Source organism: Pagrus pagrus (assembly GCF_965226575.1).
Source record: "Pagrus pagrus genome assembly, chromosome: 19".
In the NCBI taxonomy this organism is placed as follows: domain Eukaryota; kingdom Metazoa; phylum Chordata; class Actinopteri; order Spariformes; family Sparidae; genus Pagrus; species Pagrus pagrus.
The window spans coordinates 15,657,888-15,672,145 of NC_140203.1; the positions used below are offsets into that span (position 1 = coordinate 15,657,888).

At 42.6% G+C, this 14,258-nt stretch overlaps 1 protein-coding gene across 1 annotated transcript in view; it reads right to left on the bottom strand.

Moving 5' to 3' along the window:
• The window catches only part of bcr (BCR activator of RhoGEF and GTPase), a 90,287-nt gene that overhangs the window by 39,943 nt on the left and 36,086 nt on the right, over positions 1-14,258 (bottom strand). Inside the window, exon 2 of the mRNA XM_084383731.1 lies at positions 259-443. Within this exon, the coding sequence (XP_084239857.1) occupies positions 259-443 (185 nt within the window). The remainder of the gene's footprint in view (positions 1-258; positions 444-14,258) is intronic.

Here is a 14,258-nt window from a genome sequence, read left to right on the forward strand (position 1 = left end):
AGATTTTTGACGGAGCGGGATTGCTGTAAGAATAGATTAGCCCACTTCCTGCGCTGTATTAAGGTCAAAGGACGTAACTATTGGCACCTATTGGCACCCATGTTTGTAGAATATATTCATATGGTCTCACGCTGTGTATCAATAGTAAAATAAATCCTTAATATGAAGTCACTTTGCTCTGTTTGAGAATGCCATTGAGAAAACTGAACATTTTTCCAGCAGTAGGAGATGGTGTATTGGATTGGATGGCATACTGACCGACTTGGAGGACTCTAACGATCCAGAGGAGAGGGTGTCCCGACTGCTGCGGCTCTTGGAGCTGAGGTGTGGCGAAGATGACGGCGAGTCATCGATGTACGGCAGGATGTCGTGGTGCCTCCGCTGCTCCTCTGCGCGGTCTGCATCATAACCGTATGTGGGAGGGGTCCCGGTGTAATGACCATCTGTGACGGGAGAGAAGAGACAGAAAGTTCCTTTAACATTCTCTCAACTTTTCTGCATAATGAGATATAGTCTTATAAACGCCATAAACTGCAGCATCCCAGGTTAAAGTCAAGTCAAAGACCAATTTTGCATAGATCACCCCCCCCCCCCATCTTTCTCGCCCTCATTTCTTGTCAACGCATTCTTGTCAACTTAAGAATGGTACATCACTGGTTTATATTTTGACACAAAGATTTTCATTTTTACTGCAAATGAATATCAGTTCCATACATCAGTTATCGGTCTCCTTGATTTCTAATAATCGGTATTGGTGTCAGCCCTGAAAAAAACATATCGGTCGACCCCTAATATAAATGCTGTTGACACAATGGTGAAATGCAATCTGATTTTTAATCCATTCATTTACCCATGTCTTTTCTTTCCTTTGCTGGTTGGCCTCATCCTCACTGACGGTTGTTAGAGAAGAGTTCATTTACAACACTAATTAATGCAGGTCTAGAAACTGGGGCACACAAAATGAGTTCCCCCCCCCCCACCACCACCACCCTGCATCTTTGTTCATGCATTCAGACAAAAACATAAAGCTGAGAGAGGAAGCACTTGAAGAGGCCAACTACAAACTGGGTCAAGGTTCAAATTATTTGAACACAGAGTGCAGCATCTCTGGGGAAATTTTCAACAACCTCCCTCTGACCTGCTTCTGCGGTGGGCGCTATCACTTTCCCTGAGCGAAAATAACATCTCTGCTGGCACAAAGTGGTTCTGCCTACGATTAAGTGTGCTGCCCTTTACGAGGAGAGGTGGGAGAGACGGACAGAACAAGAAACAAAGGTCAGGAAGTAAAATTTGACTACAAGTGACTTGTCTCACGCTCAGTGGGGTGATGCATTTCATTGACGTTGAAGTTGTGGCTTCCACTGAACTAAAACTGTTCAGCTTCCAGGGTAGAGAGTACAGTCAGCGTTTCGGGAAATCTGATGTGTAACAGCTGAGGGGAAGACATCATGCGTCTCTGAATGCCACTGAAGACCTTTTTGCTCATCTCCTCCCACTCCCACATTCAACAGAGCCGCACTTCACAGGGAGCTGGCCGGGCCTCCTCTGTGCTGACTCATACTAATAACATGCCACGGCACTTTCCAGAGTCAAACACAAACACACAGAACGCACTCCAGATCACACCAATCGTAAGCTTTCTGCAGCTTTACAACAGCTCCTTAATTCCTTTTTTGTGCATCCACAATCTCTCTTTGATTGCATTTCATGAATGTTTGGCTCACACAGGCCCATACACAAACATATGCTCTTATAGTCACAGAGTGAGGAGAGAAAAACAGAGAGGAAGAACAATGCCAGTGTGTCCAGGGCCCGACTGACCTTCAGCCCACCCACTGCTCGCTCCGTGTACTAGCTGCCGCCTGTGGGCGGGTGCTGCCCACCGCGCCTGCTTGGACCAACGGCATCCTGCCAGGCAAAGACAACATAGAGGCTGTGTGTGTGTGTGTGTGTGTTTGTGTGTGTGTGTGTTTGTGTGCAAACAGTCTCTTGCCACAATGCCAAACCTTGCATGCAAACCAAACTGAGTAGTGCACCACACAGTCTTCATTCATTTTTAGACGTAGCGTGTGCCATTGCTGTTATTGTGAAACTCCTGCACATATGCTGTTATTTATATATTTCATGATGTTTATGTGTTCAACACCTTCCTTCAACCTCTCCTTTAGTTTTTTATTTGTTATATCACTTTCTAAGTCACTTTGTAATAACTGAATTGCACGGAAGCATCATTTTAGATAAGATTGTATGTGTTTAAATAGCACATGACTGAGTGACCAGATCTAACTTTTTTAGAGCTTGATATAAAATGACCCTCCCTGTGCTTGCTCAACCCCTCTGCTGAAAATTGATTACAAGAAGAAGAAATACACTTCCAAATTTCACTCCACTTGGTGTGATACCTTCCCATTATGTGATCTAACTTTAAATTGAATCTTGATCATTTTTTCGTACATGTTATTTTTGTTTTTCTGTGAGCGATGAATTCAAGTCTAAGTCAAAGTCATTTTACTTTACATTCTTGTATTTATTCTATGCATTTGTGGTGCTGGATGAGGGCCCCTTGCCCATTCCCCTAGAAAATCCTCTTCTTTCTCACAGACTAATGTTGGCAGGGATGGCTGTGCTAGTTTGAAATGAGGTACAAATCGAACCATGGAGAAAGAGGTGAGATGGCAATGCTTTAACAACTGATTCACTGTCTAAAAACACAGGGTGTGGATGTGAAAAACACCAAGCTGGAAATGAGTGAGAGACATCCTGGCATGTTTTTTTTTCCCGACCCAACCTCTCTGCTCTCATGTGAGAGGCACACCACCTCGAGCCTACTTGTTTGAATCTTCCCACCACCTTGCTTTGGGAAAAAACTGCATGTGCATGCATAAGTGTGTGTGGAATGTATTTAGTGCCCACACAGCCCTGAGGCCGAAGATATTAAGCATCCAGACAACCATTTTTAGGCCGGAGCCACCTCTGGGCTTTAAGAGGGCACAGTCACGGACATAAAACCACAATCATGAATAATAATGATAAACTGTAGAAAGATGAGGACACATGAAATGCAGAGTGAACCAGCGCAGCTCTGACTAAACAGTGTGTCGTCTGGGGAATGTATGTCTCTACCGTATGAAAGCACACAAGAGCTACAAGGCCCAGTTTATCTGCTTCTTACAACTAAAATAAGACAATCCAACAGTTTATGTCTACCCTCTAAACAACTTAGCATATTACTGATACTGGATGTGTCTGCACTTTCCAATGGGGGGATGGACTGAGCTTTACAAGTTGGTTAATGGGTCACTATAGCCTGTGGTCGTCAAACACCAGGCTTTCAGTCTGTCCACGTCTGACCTCATCTCGGCCCAGACGCTGTTTCTAACGTTGCCTTGAGTCAGTTTCCCTCTGTCTGTCCTCTCACGTCACATATAAATCTCTGCGTATACCTTACGTCCTCTTTCTTTGTCTTTTGCTGTCTATTCTTTCTCTCCAGCTTCTCGCAAACAGATCGCCTGTGTTTCAGCTGATTCGTGGCCTCCACAGCTGGCCTCTTCATCCTCATGCTGCTCACAGATCAGCATCTTCCTCTTCCTGCTCTGAGCTGCCTCACTTTCCCCTCCTCTCTTGTTTACCAAACGATTCCCCCCTCAGGAAAAGAATAAACTGCAGATATGACGGAAACGCTAACAAGTATGCCTATAGAGCAGGGGCAAATACACAAACACAGTAGTGCCTATCATTCCCTAAAAAAATATATACTCCACCTATTGATTTCTTCCTGGAGCTATTGGCAAAATAAAACCGCCACACTCTGCTTCGAACCGCAAAAAAATGAAATACACACACATGCTCATACGCACACACATTCCTGTAAAATGTTTACATGGAAACAGTGTTTGGGAGGGGAACAGGTCTCTTTCCTGCTGCAGGTGGAAAACTACAATCACATGGGGAATAGCTGCTGCTTCGCTGCCATGGCAACACATGGGTCTTTCCAAAACAATACCACAGGCAGGGGCAGGGGTATCAGGGTATCAGGGTGTCATGTGACACTGATCTGCTGATGGGACGTCCTATATTATAGAAGACTAGGACATCAAATACTGTACATGGGAGCTATTAAATCATTGCAGCTTCTGTGTGCTGTATATGGTCACAGTCAAGGGATTTTTTAGAGATTGAGACACTTTGAAAAGACTGGATTGTGCACCTGATTGTGTGTTTTGTGTGCTATCACACAATCTAAGAATCTGAGGAGATTAGGGCTTTGTATCTTAACTCAATCAAACCTTCTGGTAATGTGTCTGGATCACAGAAAAGAGTTACCAAAAGTTGGCTCTAAATATAGTGGGGCTAGCTGGTTACTATGCTAACTTTGGTAGATATCTCTTTGACAAGACATCAAAGCTGATGTTTCTTCACATTCTGTTGATAAGTTTAAGTTAAGTTTAAGTTGAACGTTTTAGACTAAAATTCTCACATATTGCACCTTTAAACAATTTGTAAATCGTTATTTGATGAGCTATAGAGATGTTGGACAGAGCCAGATTGGCTGTTCTCCTGTGCTTTTAGCCCTTTTTGCTAAGCTAAGCTAATCGTCTGCTCCATATTTAACATATAGACATGAGAATGCTATCAATTTTAATGTTTCACGTTTAGCAAAAGAGCAAGAAAGCTTACCTACCAGACTGACTAACTATTTCTTTAAAATAAAGGAGAAACATTTTTCTATATTCTGTAGAAAAGTACTTAAAATGGAAGGGACTAGGAGACCTGTAGTGTAAGATATGTTTTTAGCACTACCATATACAGTTGGTGCCTTGTTGTAATGACACATCGTCTTGAGAGGCCACTCAACACTCACCCACTGTTCATTTGTCTCACGCTATGCCTAGTTTATTCCCATACTTCTTCTCTCTGCCCTTTTTTTTGACTGTCTTATCCATAAAAGAAACAACTTATTCTGCTACAGTGCTAAAGTGCAATAGTTTAACAAGCTGAATGTTCTAACCCTCTATTTTCCTAACTCATTCTCACAAATACAAGGAATTACAAGGCTTGTCTGAGTTTAATTGCGATAAAGAGAGCTGTGGCCAACAGACAAAGGAAACAATTGTTGCCTAAAGCCCTCCAGTGCTCTGTGGAGCCGAAACTTAAAAAAAAAAACAAGGAGGTAGCCACTGTTAAGATAGAAATAATTATAGAAACTACAATTATAAGAAAGAAAATGATGTATGACAATAAAGAGAGAGACAATGCGACAGATTGAGGGCCATGAAATTGGAGAGAGAGAGAGAGAGAGGGAGGCAGAGGGAGCGACTCTCAAAGGAGGCATAAGATATCCTCGATAGTGGAGCTGCCTCTCCATCCCCCCCCCATCACCCTTTCCACTCAGCATGGTCGTCATAAATCTGCCCAGGCTGCTGACGCCTTTATTGGCCTCTGGGAGGAGGCCTGTCATCCTAACACTGCCAATATAACTCCTACAAATACATTCACACACTCACCTTAAAGCCCCACCCAGTCCCACAGGATCCTAATGTTACGCTACGACACCCACAGCCCTCAGTCTTAATCCAGCGATTTCATTTGAATGTAATCTAAGATTGAATGGTGTGTCTTAATGGTTTCCTTCAGCTCCCCCCCCCCCCGACCATAAATCTGATTCATATACAGTGTGCTAGTAGGGTACAGTAGATTTGGGAGGGCTAAGCTTTTTGAAGAGGCCAGGTCTGGATACTGGAGATAAATAAGATGCAGCCCCGTCTCCTCAATAATGTGGCAATTTCCATGACTGCCCATCAAAAACGGCGTCAAATATGCAGGGTTGGATTGGGTCGCTCCAGCTTTTTCTAAATTTTCAGCAACTATTTGCCAGCTAGTCTGACAAAATGGGCAAACAGTTTTGTAATTTGAGGCAGACTTTGTTGTTTTTGTCAAATGTGATTTTAGAATTTCATAGTTTACATTTTTAAAGAGCATTTCAATCAAGCGTCGCGTCACACGTGTCGACCAAAACCAATGACCTCGTTTGACTTTTCACTCTAAACATGTCAGCTAATGATAGCATAGTTGGTGGCTTCCGTTAGCTACATAACAGTTACACTTACAGTTAACAGATGTACAGTAAGCATGTAGAAAATCTTTATCATATCTTTATGTTTCATTATTTCTTAGCAATGCATGATACCCTACTAATCAAACAACATAAAACAAGACTAGTTTGAGTCTGAACTTACGAAGAGCTGGTGCAGCTGTGACAGAATGGGAACTGGGGTGGGAGATGCCGCAAGGAGAGGTAAAGAGAGAGAGAGAGAGAGAGAGAGAGAGACAGAGAGAGACAGAGAGAGAGAGAGAGAGGGCACCCCTTCCCCTGAGTTCCTCCATCCTCTGAATATCCAATTTAGAGACAATTCAACACAGAGGAGAGGGGGGCTGGTAGACGAGCGAAAGTGGAAAGCTGTGGAAATTAAAGTGAAGCCTCAGCTACAACATCGCTGGGGGGGACAGACATGCCGTCAAATGAACTTGAACACAGCGTTACTCCCCTAATCCTCCCGCGACGGCACAGGCACTTGACAGCAGTTAATTTGACAAATGCCACTATCTTGTCATTAAAGGGCAGAGATAGAGGAAGGTGGCTATATGCTTATAGGCCTCGATATCTGCAATTTAGCCATGAAAATCTGGAGGTGTGGCTCCTGTCTACTTCTTTCTTTTCTACACTATGGAGACTGTTTAGAGAGGAATTCTTTGCTCTCACTTCAGGTCATATTTGGCACTTTGCTTCCCCCCCAAAAAAACCATTGAGTGTAACTGGATTTGGAAGCAAAATGACTCTCAAAAGATAACGATGAATCCTAAAGGCATTCTTCACAGAATTGCAGTAAAAGATACGACTGACTTGGATTGCATATAACAAGCAAAGAGCGTGTTTGCCTACACAAATCACCGTCTCTGCCGGCAATGTGTCCCTGGAAGCTTGTTTGAGTTTTTATGAATTTATTCTTGTGCTTCCATTGCTCCTTTGAGAGGACCAAGAGGACCACACATTCCCAGCATAAAAGGCGGCGACTTTCCTAACCTCGATTTTCAATTGTCGTCAATTTAATATGATTATTATTTCGCCAGTCACCACCACTGAACTCCTTGTCCCTGCTTCCTGGCAGTATTAACATTACTCGAGTTGAGAAATCATAATAAACCAATTTGTTTCCTGGAGGTAATCTCTTTGCCTCAGCGTTGATAATCTCTGTGGAAACGACCCAGCAGCAGCAGCAGCAGCAGCCGGTTTCAGTTATAAAGCTGGGATCATCGCCAAGTCAGAGACGCTGCTCCTTAAAAACAAACAGCGCCCCCTGCAGTGGCGTAATCATCCCTTTGTCTCAGGATGGAGGGATGAAAGGAAAAATCAACATAGGAGAGGGCACGGCCTGCGATCACAACGCAGCAGGAAGCAGGAACAGATACATGAAGATATTTGTATGTGTGTGTGTGCAGTGGTGCCGTGTTTTCTGTGTGGCTTCACAATCCTACAGTTTGTGCTAAGACCTTTTTTTTATAGATATTATATTTGTGTGGTTTTGTGCGCTTGCCTAAACTACTCACGGTGACAGATGCAAACTGTTTCTCCATGTCATCACCCTCAGCCACAGAGGAAGAAACGATGTCAAATATGACAGCCAGGCTGCCGGCTTTGATGAGTTAGTTCCACCTGAAGCACTGCCTGTGGCTGCTTAATATGCTGCTTACTGCGATCCAAAAGAACAACTTCTTAACTATTAAAACCCAGTTGGAGTTTCCTTTGATACTGACAGGTCTCATTTTGTTGAATTAAATCTTAAACAATGGGTTGCTTTGTCTGCAGGTGGCAGGCAAGATCAAATAAAGCAAAGATAAATATTAAATGTTGAGAAACTCCAACGATTTAACACATCAAAGTCTGTTTACAGGTCGCTGGGAGTTGTACGGACACTTAAGCGGCTCCAGAGGGAGGTGCGTGAAATCTGACACGTGGCCTCAAGCGATCTCATTTGAATCTTGATTTTGGATTAGGCCTGATTGAGTTAAAGGTGACTGTTAGGCCTTGGTGGAGGTATGCACTCTACTCAGTGTCATTCTAGTTGGCTAACTGTTTCAGCACTTCATCCTTATTGAGTGTACAGAAGTTTGCTGCCAGAGGACACTGCATCACTGTCATAAGTTGGGTATAAAATATGATTAAGACACACTGCGAGACAAGGTATAGAGAAAGGATTTTATAAAAAGGAAGACGGATGAAACAAGAGGATGACAAAAGTTGACTGGCAGGCAGGTAGCAGATATAAACCGCAGCAACTGACCCGAACACAAAAATAAACACAGTTCTGGTATAAATAAAGACATGGGCACAAAGATAATCACGCAACCAATCATAGAGAGAGCCGCAAAGTCTGTGAATGACAAAGAGGCATATGTGGTATCTTGTGCGATGTGTCAGCTTCCCTCTGCGCTGTGTGTTTTACATCCTCCCCTGTACCATTTCTCTCCCTCTTTCTGTCTAAGTCTACATCTTTTGTATTCTCTCTCTCCCTCCTGCCACCACTTCCTTTGATCACTCAAGACTTTCAAGGAGAGCGCTCTTCTGTCTCAGTGGACACTTGCTCAACACACACACACACACACACACACGAATACACTGCTCTATACTCATCCTGCCAGACAGACCCTTGATTCCACAAGCGGCTGTCGTGTCTTCTCTGTCAACTGCTAAAGTCATTAGGAAGGAGACTCATTACCCCGATCCCCGAAGCATTATGGGGGAAATAAGCGTTCAAATTGCAGCAAAATCACACAGAGACTCTGATTAATAATACAGCATGCTAAATTACCAGCTCCGCGCTGGAACATGGACGGCGCTCATTAGACTGCGGTTTCTACAGGCAAAGATGGTAATGTGTGATGAAAAATAGAGGATGCTTGGCTTTTAGGTTGTTAAGTCAGCAAATGGTAGACTACGAGAGTTTAACGTAGATGGGTGATGATGGGTGTTTAGTGGTATTTATGGTACGTGCATTGTCTTGCTTTCTGCATCTGCGGAAGGTAGTCACAATAATAACACTTTACTTTCTCCGCTACACAATAGCAGAGCTTTTTTCTTTCTCTAACTTCCCTCATCTAAATACTACCTTTCCTCTGCATCTGTTGCTCTTTGTTGTCTCTCTGCGCTTTCCTCTCATTTCCTCTCCATGTTGGTCTTTGCAGGAGCCAGTCTGCAATCTCACCGCGGCGGTAAATCTTGAGGGCAGACCTCGGCCCTCTGACACTCTCTTTAATGCATCATGAGCACCACAGCGATTGCGTTTGTTTCTGTGTGGGTGGAGAGCAGCCTCGTTAATTTATCTACACTGGAGCTGGTGCTCAAATCTCCATGGCTATCTGCAAAACACTCCGCGGCCCATCGTAAGTAATGTGTGGGTTATAAATGCTCTGATGTGTGAGATAAAAATAGAATGAATGCGACTGACAATTGCTTTATCTTTACAACAGTGGGTGAACTTGGTTACCCAACATGCCAAAGTCTGACTGAAACACTTCATCATGACTGAAAGTCCTCAACCCATGTTTAATGCAAATCCTCTTGTGAAAACCACAATAAAAGAACACAATAAATGATGTATGAATATGGTACAGCCTGGTTCAACTTCGTAGAAGAAGTTTCTAACAAGGTTTGTAAGTAAATAGTATAACAGTGTTGGTATATTGTGGTATCCGTGTTTTGTCAGCATCAAGAGTCTCAGTAGTTGCTAGTTTGTGGAAAAATTGAAATATGTCTGAGCTCTGCATTAAACGCCCAGCATACTGTAGTGTCCTAACTTTAGTTTGTTAGCGTAAGCGACATTAGCACTAGCTAGCATTAGCAACATTAATGTTATCTAGCTGGCGATAGCAACATTAGGTAGTGCAACAAACTGGCAAACACTTGAGGGGTCAGAGGATTTGAACATCAGCAGTAAAAATGATATTAAATGAGAGATTTGTTTTTTAATTATGAGAACTAGAACTGATATCTGCCATTTCTGTAATGTAATTTCTTGATACTTAACATACAAGACTACCATTAGTCTTGCTACCATTATAGGCCTACTTATATATAGCTACCTATATCGCCTAATAAGTAAATATCCACAGATACATTGGCTCGGATGATTTATTAGTTAAAAGATGTGACAATTCACCCTGAGGGAGACATGAATGTCAGTTCCAATCCATGACAATCTATACACTCAAAACATTTCAACTAATATCACACATGCCAACATCGTGGTGTTTTCACAGAGGGAAAATCTAATAAAAAGACAACATTTGAACACACTGTTTAACAAAATATTATCACACAATTACAGGTGTTAAGTGTTTTCTTGCTGGAGGGTGGAGGCACTCAAGGCCCTGAGCGGATCAAAGGTTGGAGGTGAGAGGTCAACGCATTGGAGGAGAGGGGACAAAGGTCACAAGGGTTTTCTGTTACTATGCATCTATATATGTGTGTTTGTGTATCTATGTGTGCCTGGAGCAGGGGAGCTGAAATCCAATCAACAAACGGTATTACGACTTCAATCAATAAAACCACTAGCTGAGAAATTCACACTGGCCCTTATCATTGACAACACATACCTCCCCCTAAAAATACTGTCATGTCTTGAAAACAAGAAAGGGTCTGCAGCCTACTCAACTGGACGAAAGTGCCTGGAAACAACTGATTGACGCAACCAATAAGTTACAAAACCCAAACGACATTTAAATCCGTCTGTGTCAGTCTGGATAGATCAAATGTGGTTGTCATGTTGCTGTAAAATCCTGGGCATGAGATGGCAACCCGTTGTACCGAGGGCGACAGAAAATGTTTTTTGAAAGATGATGAAAGAGACCAATGAAAAATATGACACGTTAAAATCCGAAACGAGGCAGTAATCTCGTTCTCAATGAGGGATGCACTCTGTTCTTTTCTGATAACATTTTATTTTGAACAACAAAACCTTGATGAAACCGTAAGAAGGAGAGCTACTTAGCTGTTAGCTGTTTGGCAGCCGGTGGGCATCAGAGTCTTGTGGTATGTTTGGCTAACGGAGCTAACAGCTAATGGAGCCAATAAAAGTCACAGCTAATGGAGCCTACGCTAAACACACAGCAAAACTGAGAGTTTCTGTTCAGAGGAACAGCAGCTTTAAGTCACCACACAACGAGTTTACAGTAAATAAATGACCTGAAGTACTTCAGCTGATCGCAGTTTGGAGGTGAATGTACATCAAGTGCAAATACTTTTAAAAAACGACAAGAAATGACAATAACAAAGATTTTGGGACAGCTTGCATTCACTTAGGGACGGTAAAAAATGTTTTTAGGATGGTGGTAGTAAATTAGCCTGGAGCCCTGTGTGGATGAATTTTGATACACAACATCAGGACAATTATCCTCCACATTTCTTTTAGCTTTGTTTTAGCCCTAGACAGACAGGAATGACAGTAAAAGTGTTCATTTAATCCAGTCTGACAGAGGCTCATGATGTGGAAACAGAAGCAAAGCGTACTGAATAATTGTTCCACATTAATGTCTGATGTGTGAAAGGGAATTTGACACTTAAAAGTTATCACTGATGAGTGATGAGTGCTGTGCCATTACTTTCTACTTGGATATGAGACTCCATGCTGACAGTTGTCAAAGACGACAGATTGAGTAATCGTCTATGACAGGCCACAATATTTTATAACGGTAAATCATTTGTCCGACAGGCAAGTGTTCGAGGAGAATAAAAAGATTATCGTTCAGTTTTATTTGGACCACATGATTTTCAGGTCCACGTACAGATAGAATACACTTACTACTGAGCATGCTGTTGTACTTCTATTGGGTTTCTTAAGGTACTGTACTTAAGTAAAGTTTCAGGATAGTCTACTTCGAGTATTTCTGTTTTATGAAACATTATACTTCTACCCCTCTACAAAACAAAAATATAATCAGGAGTTTGCATTTTGTCTTTGTACCTGTTTGGGTTTCATCTGGGTGCTCTGGTTTTCTCCCACAGTCCAAAGACATGCAGGTTAGGTTAAATGATGACTCTAAAATGCCCATAGAAGTGGATGTGAGCATCAATGGTCATCTGTCTCTATGTGTCAGCCCTGTGATTGACTGGCGACCTGTCCTGGTTTTACCTCGCCTGTCGCACAATGTCAGCTGGGATCGGCTGCAGCACCCCATGACCCTGGATGGTGATGGATGGATGGGTTATAGATTAAGCCACCCAGCAGCAGCCTTTATGAAGTAGTTAAAATCGGCACCACATTTACCAGCTGTTCTATCACTGTTGCACTGCTTAATACATGAATCACTATAATCAACTAATACACTGTCAGAAGATGAAGGTTTATATTTGCACCTTTAGGGGTACATTGGCTTGTCACTGGGGCAGTAACCTCTAGCTGGAGTATGTTGGATATGGAGTATTTCTACACTTTGGTATTGCCACTTTTACTTTAAAATTTACTTTATTTTGTTAAATATCTAGGACGTTCTTCCACCACTCGCAGTTGGTTTCAGCTAGAGACAAGAGACCAAGACAAAATCACTAAAATGCTTTTTTATTTGCCTGGGAGAAGTGACTTTACAAGAGCTGCGTTTTGTGTGATCATGTGTCACACCTTCTATAAAGTGCAGTGGTTGTGAGTTTTATGGATATGGGATTACGTTATATGTACTGTTTAGGTGGCGCTGAACTGCAAGAGTCCTGCATAATGGAAATACAGTCTGTTTCCTAATTGTGTAAAGCCCTACCATGTGCCCACCTGAAGTGCCACTGCTTTCTCTCCAGTGTAGGCCTCAGCTATTAAATCCTTGGAAAAAAAAGTAATGAGGCAAAGTGCAAGTGGCTCATATGTTCTTCCAACCATGCTGCTTGGAACTGCATTCAGTCATTTTATGTACTTCATACAGTAGGCAGACATTCGATGCCTGTGTGTTGCTGGCATTATTTCATCTCCAGGGCACATCACATCATCCCCATTACAATCCCCAGGGTCCTGTAAAGCAGCTAATGTTGCACTCCTGCTGCTGTTGCTCCTGAGATTGTCTCTAAGAAACAAATCAAACTCTCAGAACCCCGGCGATCCCTCTCTTCTAAACAGCTGAATTTTTGCCTCTCTATAATATACTGCACTTAGCTTCATATAGCCAACACGGCTGGCTTCAAGCCATTAAAATCCATTTTAATATTCAAATTTGACATCAAATCGTTATTAAAGCATGACAGTTGGCAGCTACATAAAAGGTCTGACATAAGCCCATGATTTCATTTGCGGATTCGCAGCAGGACACTGTTAAGAATAACACTGAAATAGTATTTAAAAACTGTTACCCAATGGGATACCAGTTACAGGAATAAACACAAGAAATGTGTGCTTTTTGGCATGGAATTTTGATTAGGCGCATGACTTGTAAAGTCAGCTAAGGCTTGGATTATTCTCCCAGACAGACACAAAGACGGACACCACACATGCGCAGATGAATTAGGTAGCTTGCTGTAGCGTAGTGGCCATGCAGACAAGTTAGCACGGTCAGAGCAAATTGTAGGTACAGTATGTAGATGTCCGGATTTCACACATTTGCCTAAGTTCATGTTAGAAGTAAAGCTAACTGGATTCTGAAAACACAGCAGAGCCAACTGGAGACACGGTGAATGGTCCTGGCTCAGGCGTTTGTGAGCTGACCAATCAGAGCAGACTGAGTATTCGGGAGGGGAACCTTAAAGAGCAGGATCTCAAACTGAGTGTGTGGTGCCAGTAAAAGGAAGATTTTGACGAACTGTTAAATAGTTCCAAGTAAATATCAAATAATATTTTTGCTTTAAAATTCAATCCCTACTGACAAGCTGTAAAAGAACAACTAAATATGCAATAACCCTGCTTTAAAACAGCATTAGAAATGCAACACTTCAAGACTTGAGGCATGAAGAAAATCATCATTATATGCTCGATCCAACCTGAAAAACTGAAAAAGGCTCCACTCAGTTCACCTTAACCCAGTCCCCTCTCCCACGGCTGCCGGCTCAGACATCACAGCCTGCAGCGGTGCTTATCATCGGCAAACAGCAGAACGGGCACAAAAGGCCCCAATCTGCCTAATCTCTGGTCAAACACAAGCCACAGCATCATCGCTGCTCAGGGCAATAAACTGCTGCTTTGTGCCGGAGCCGTTCAGGGGACACGCGTTAGGACTTTGCTAATCGGACC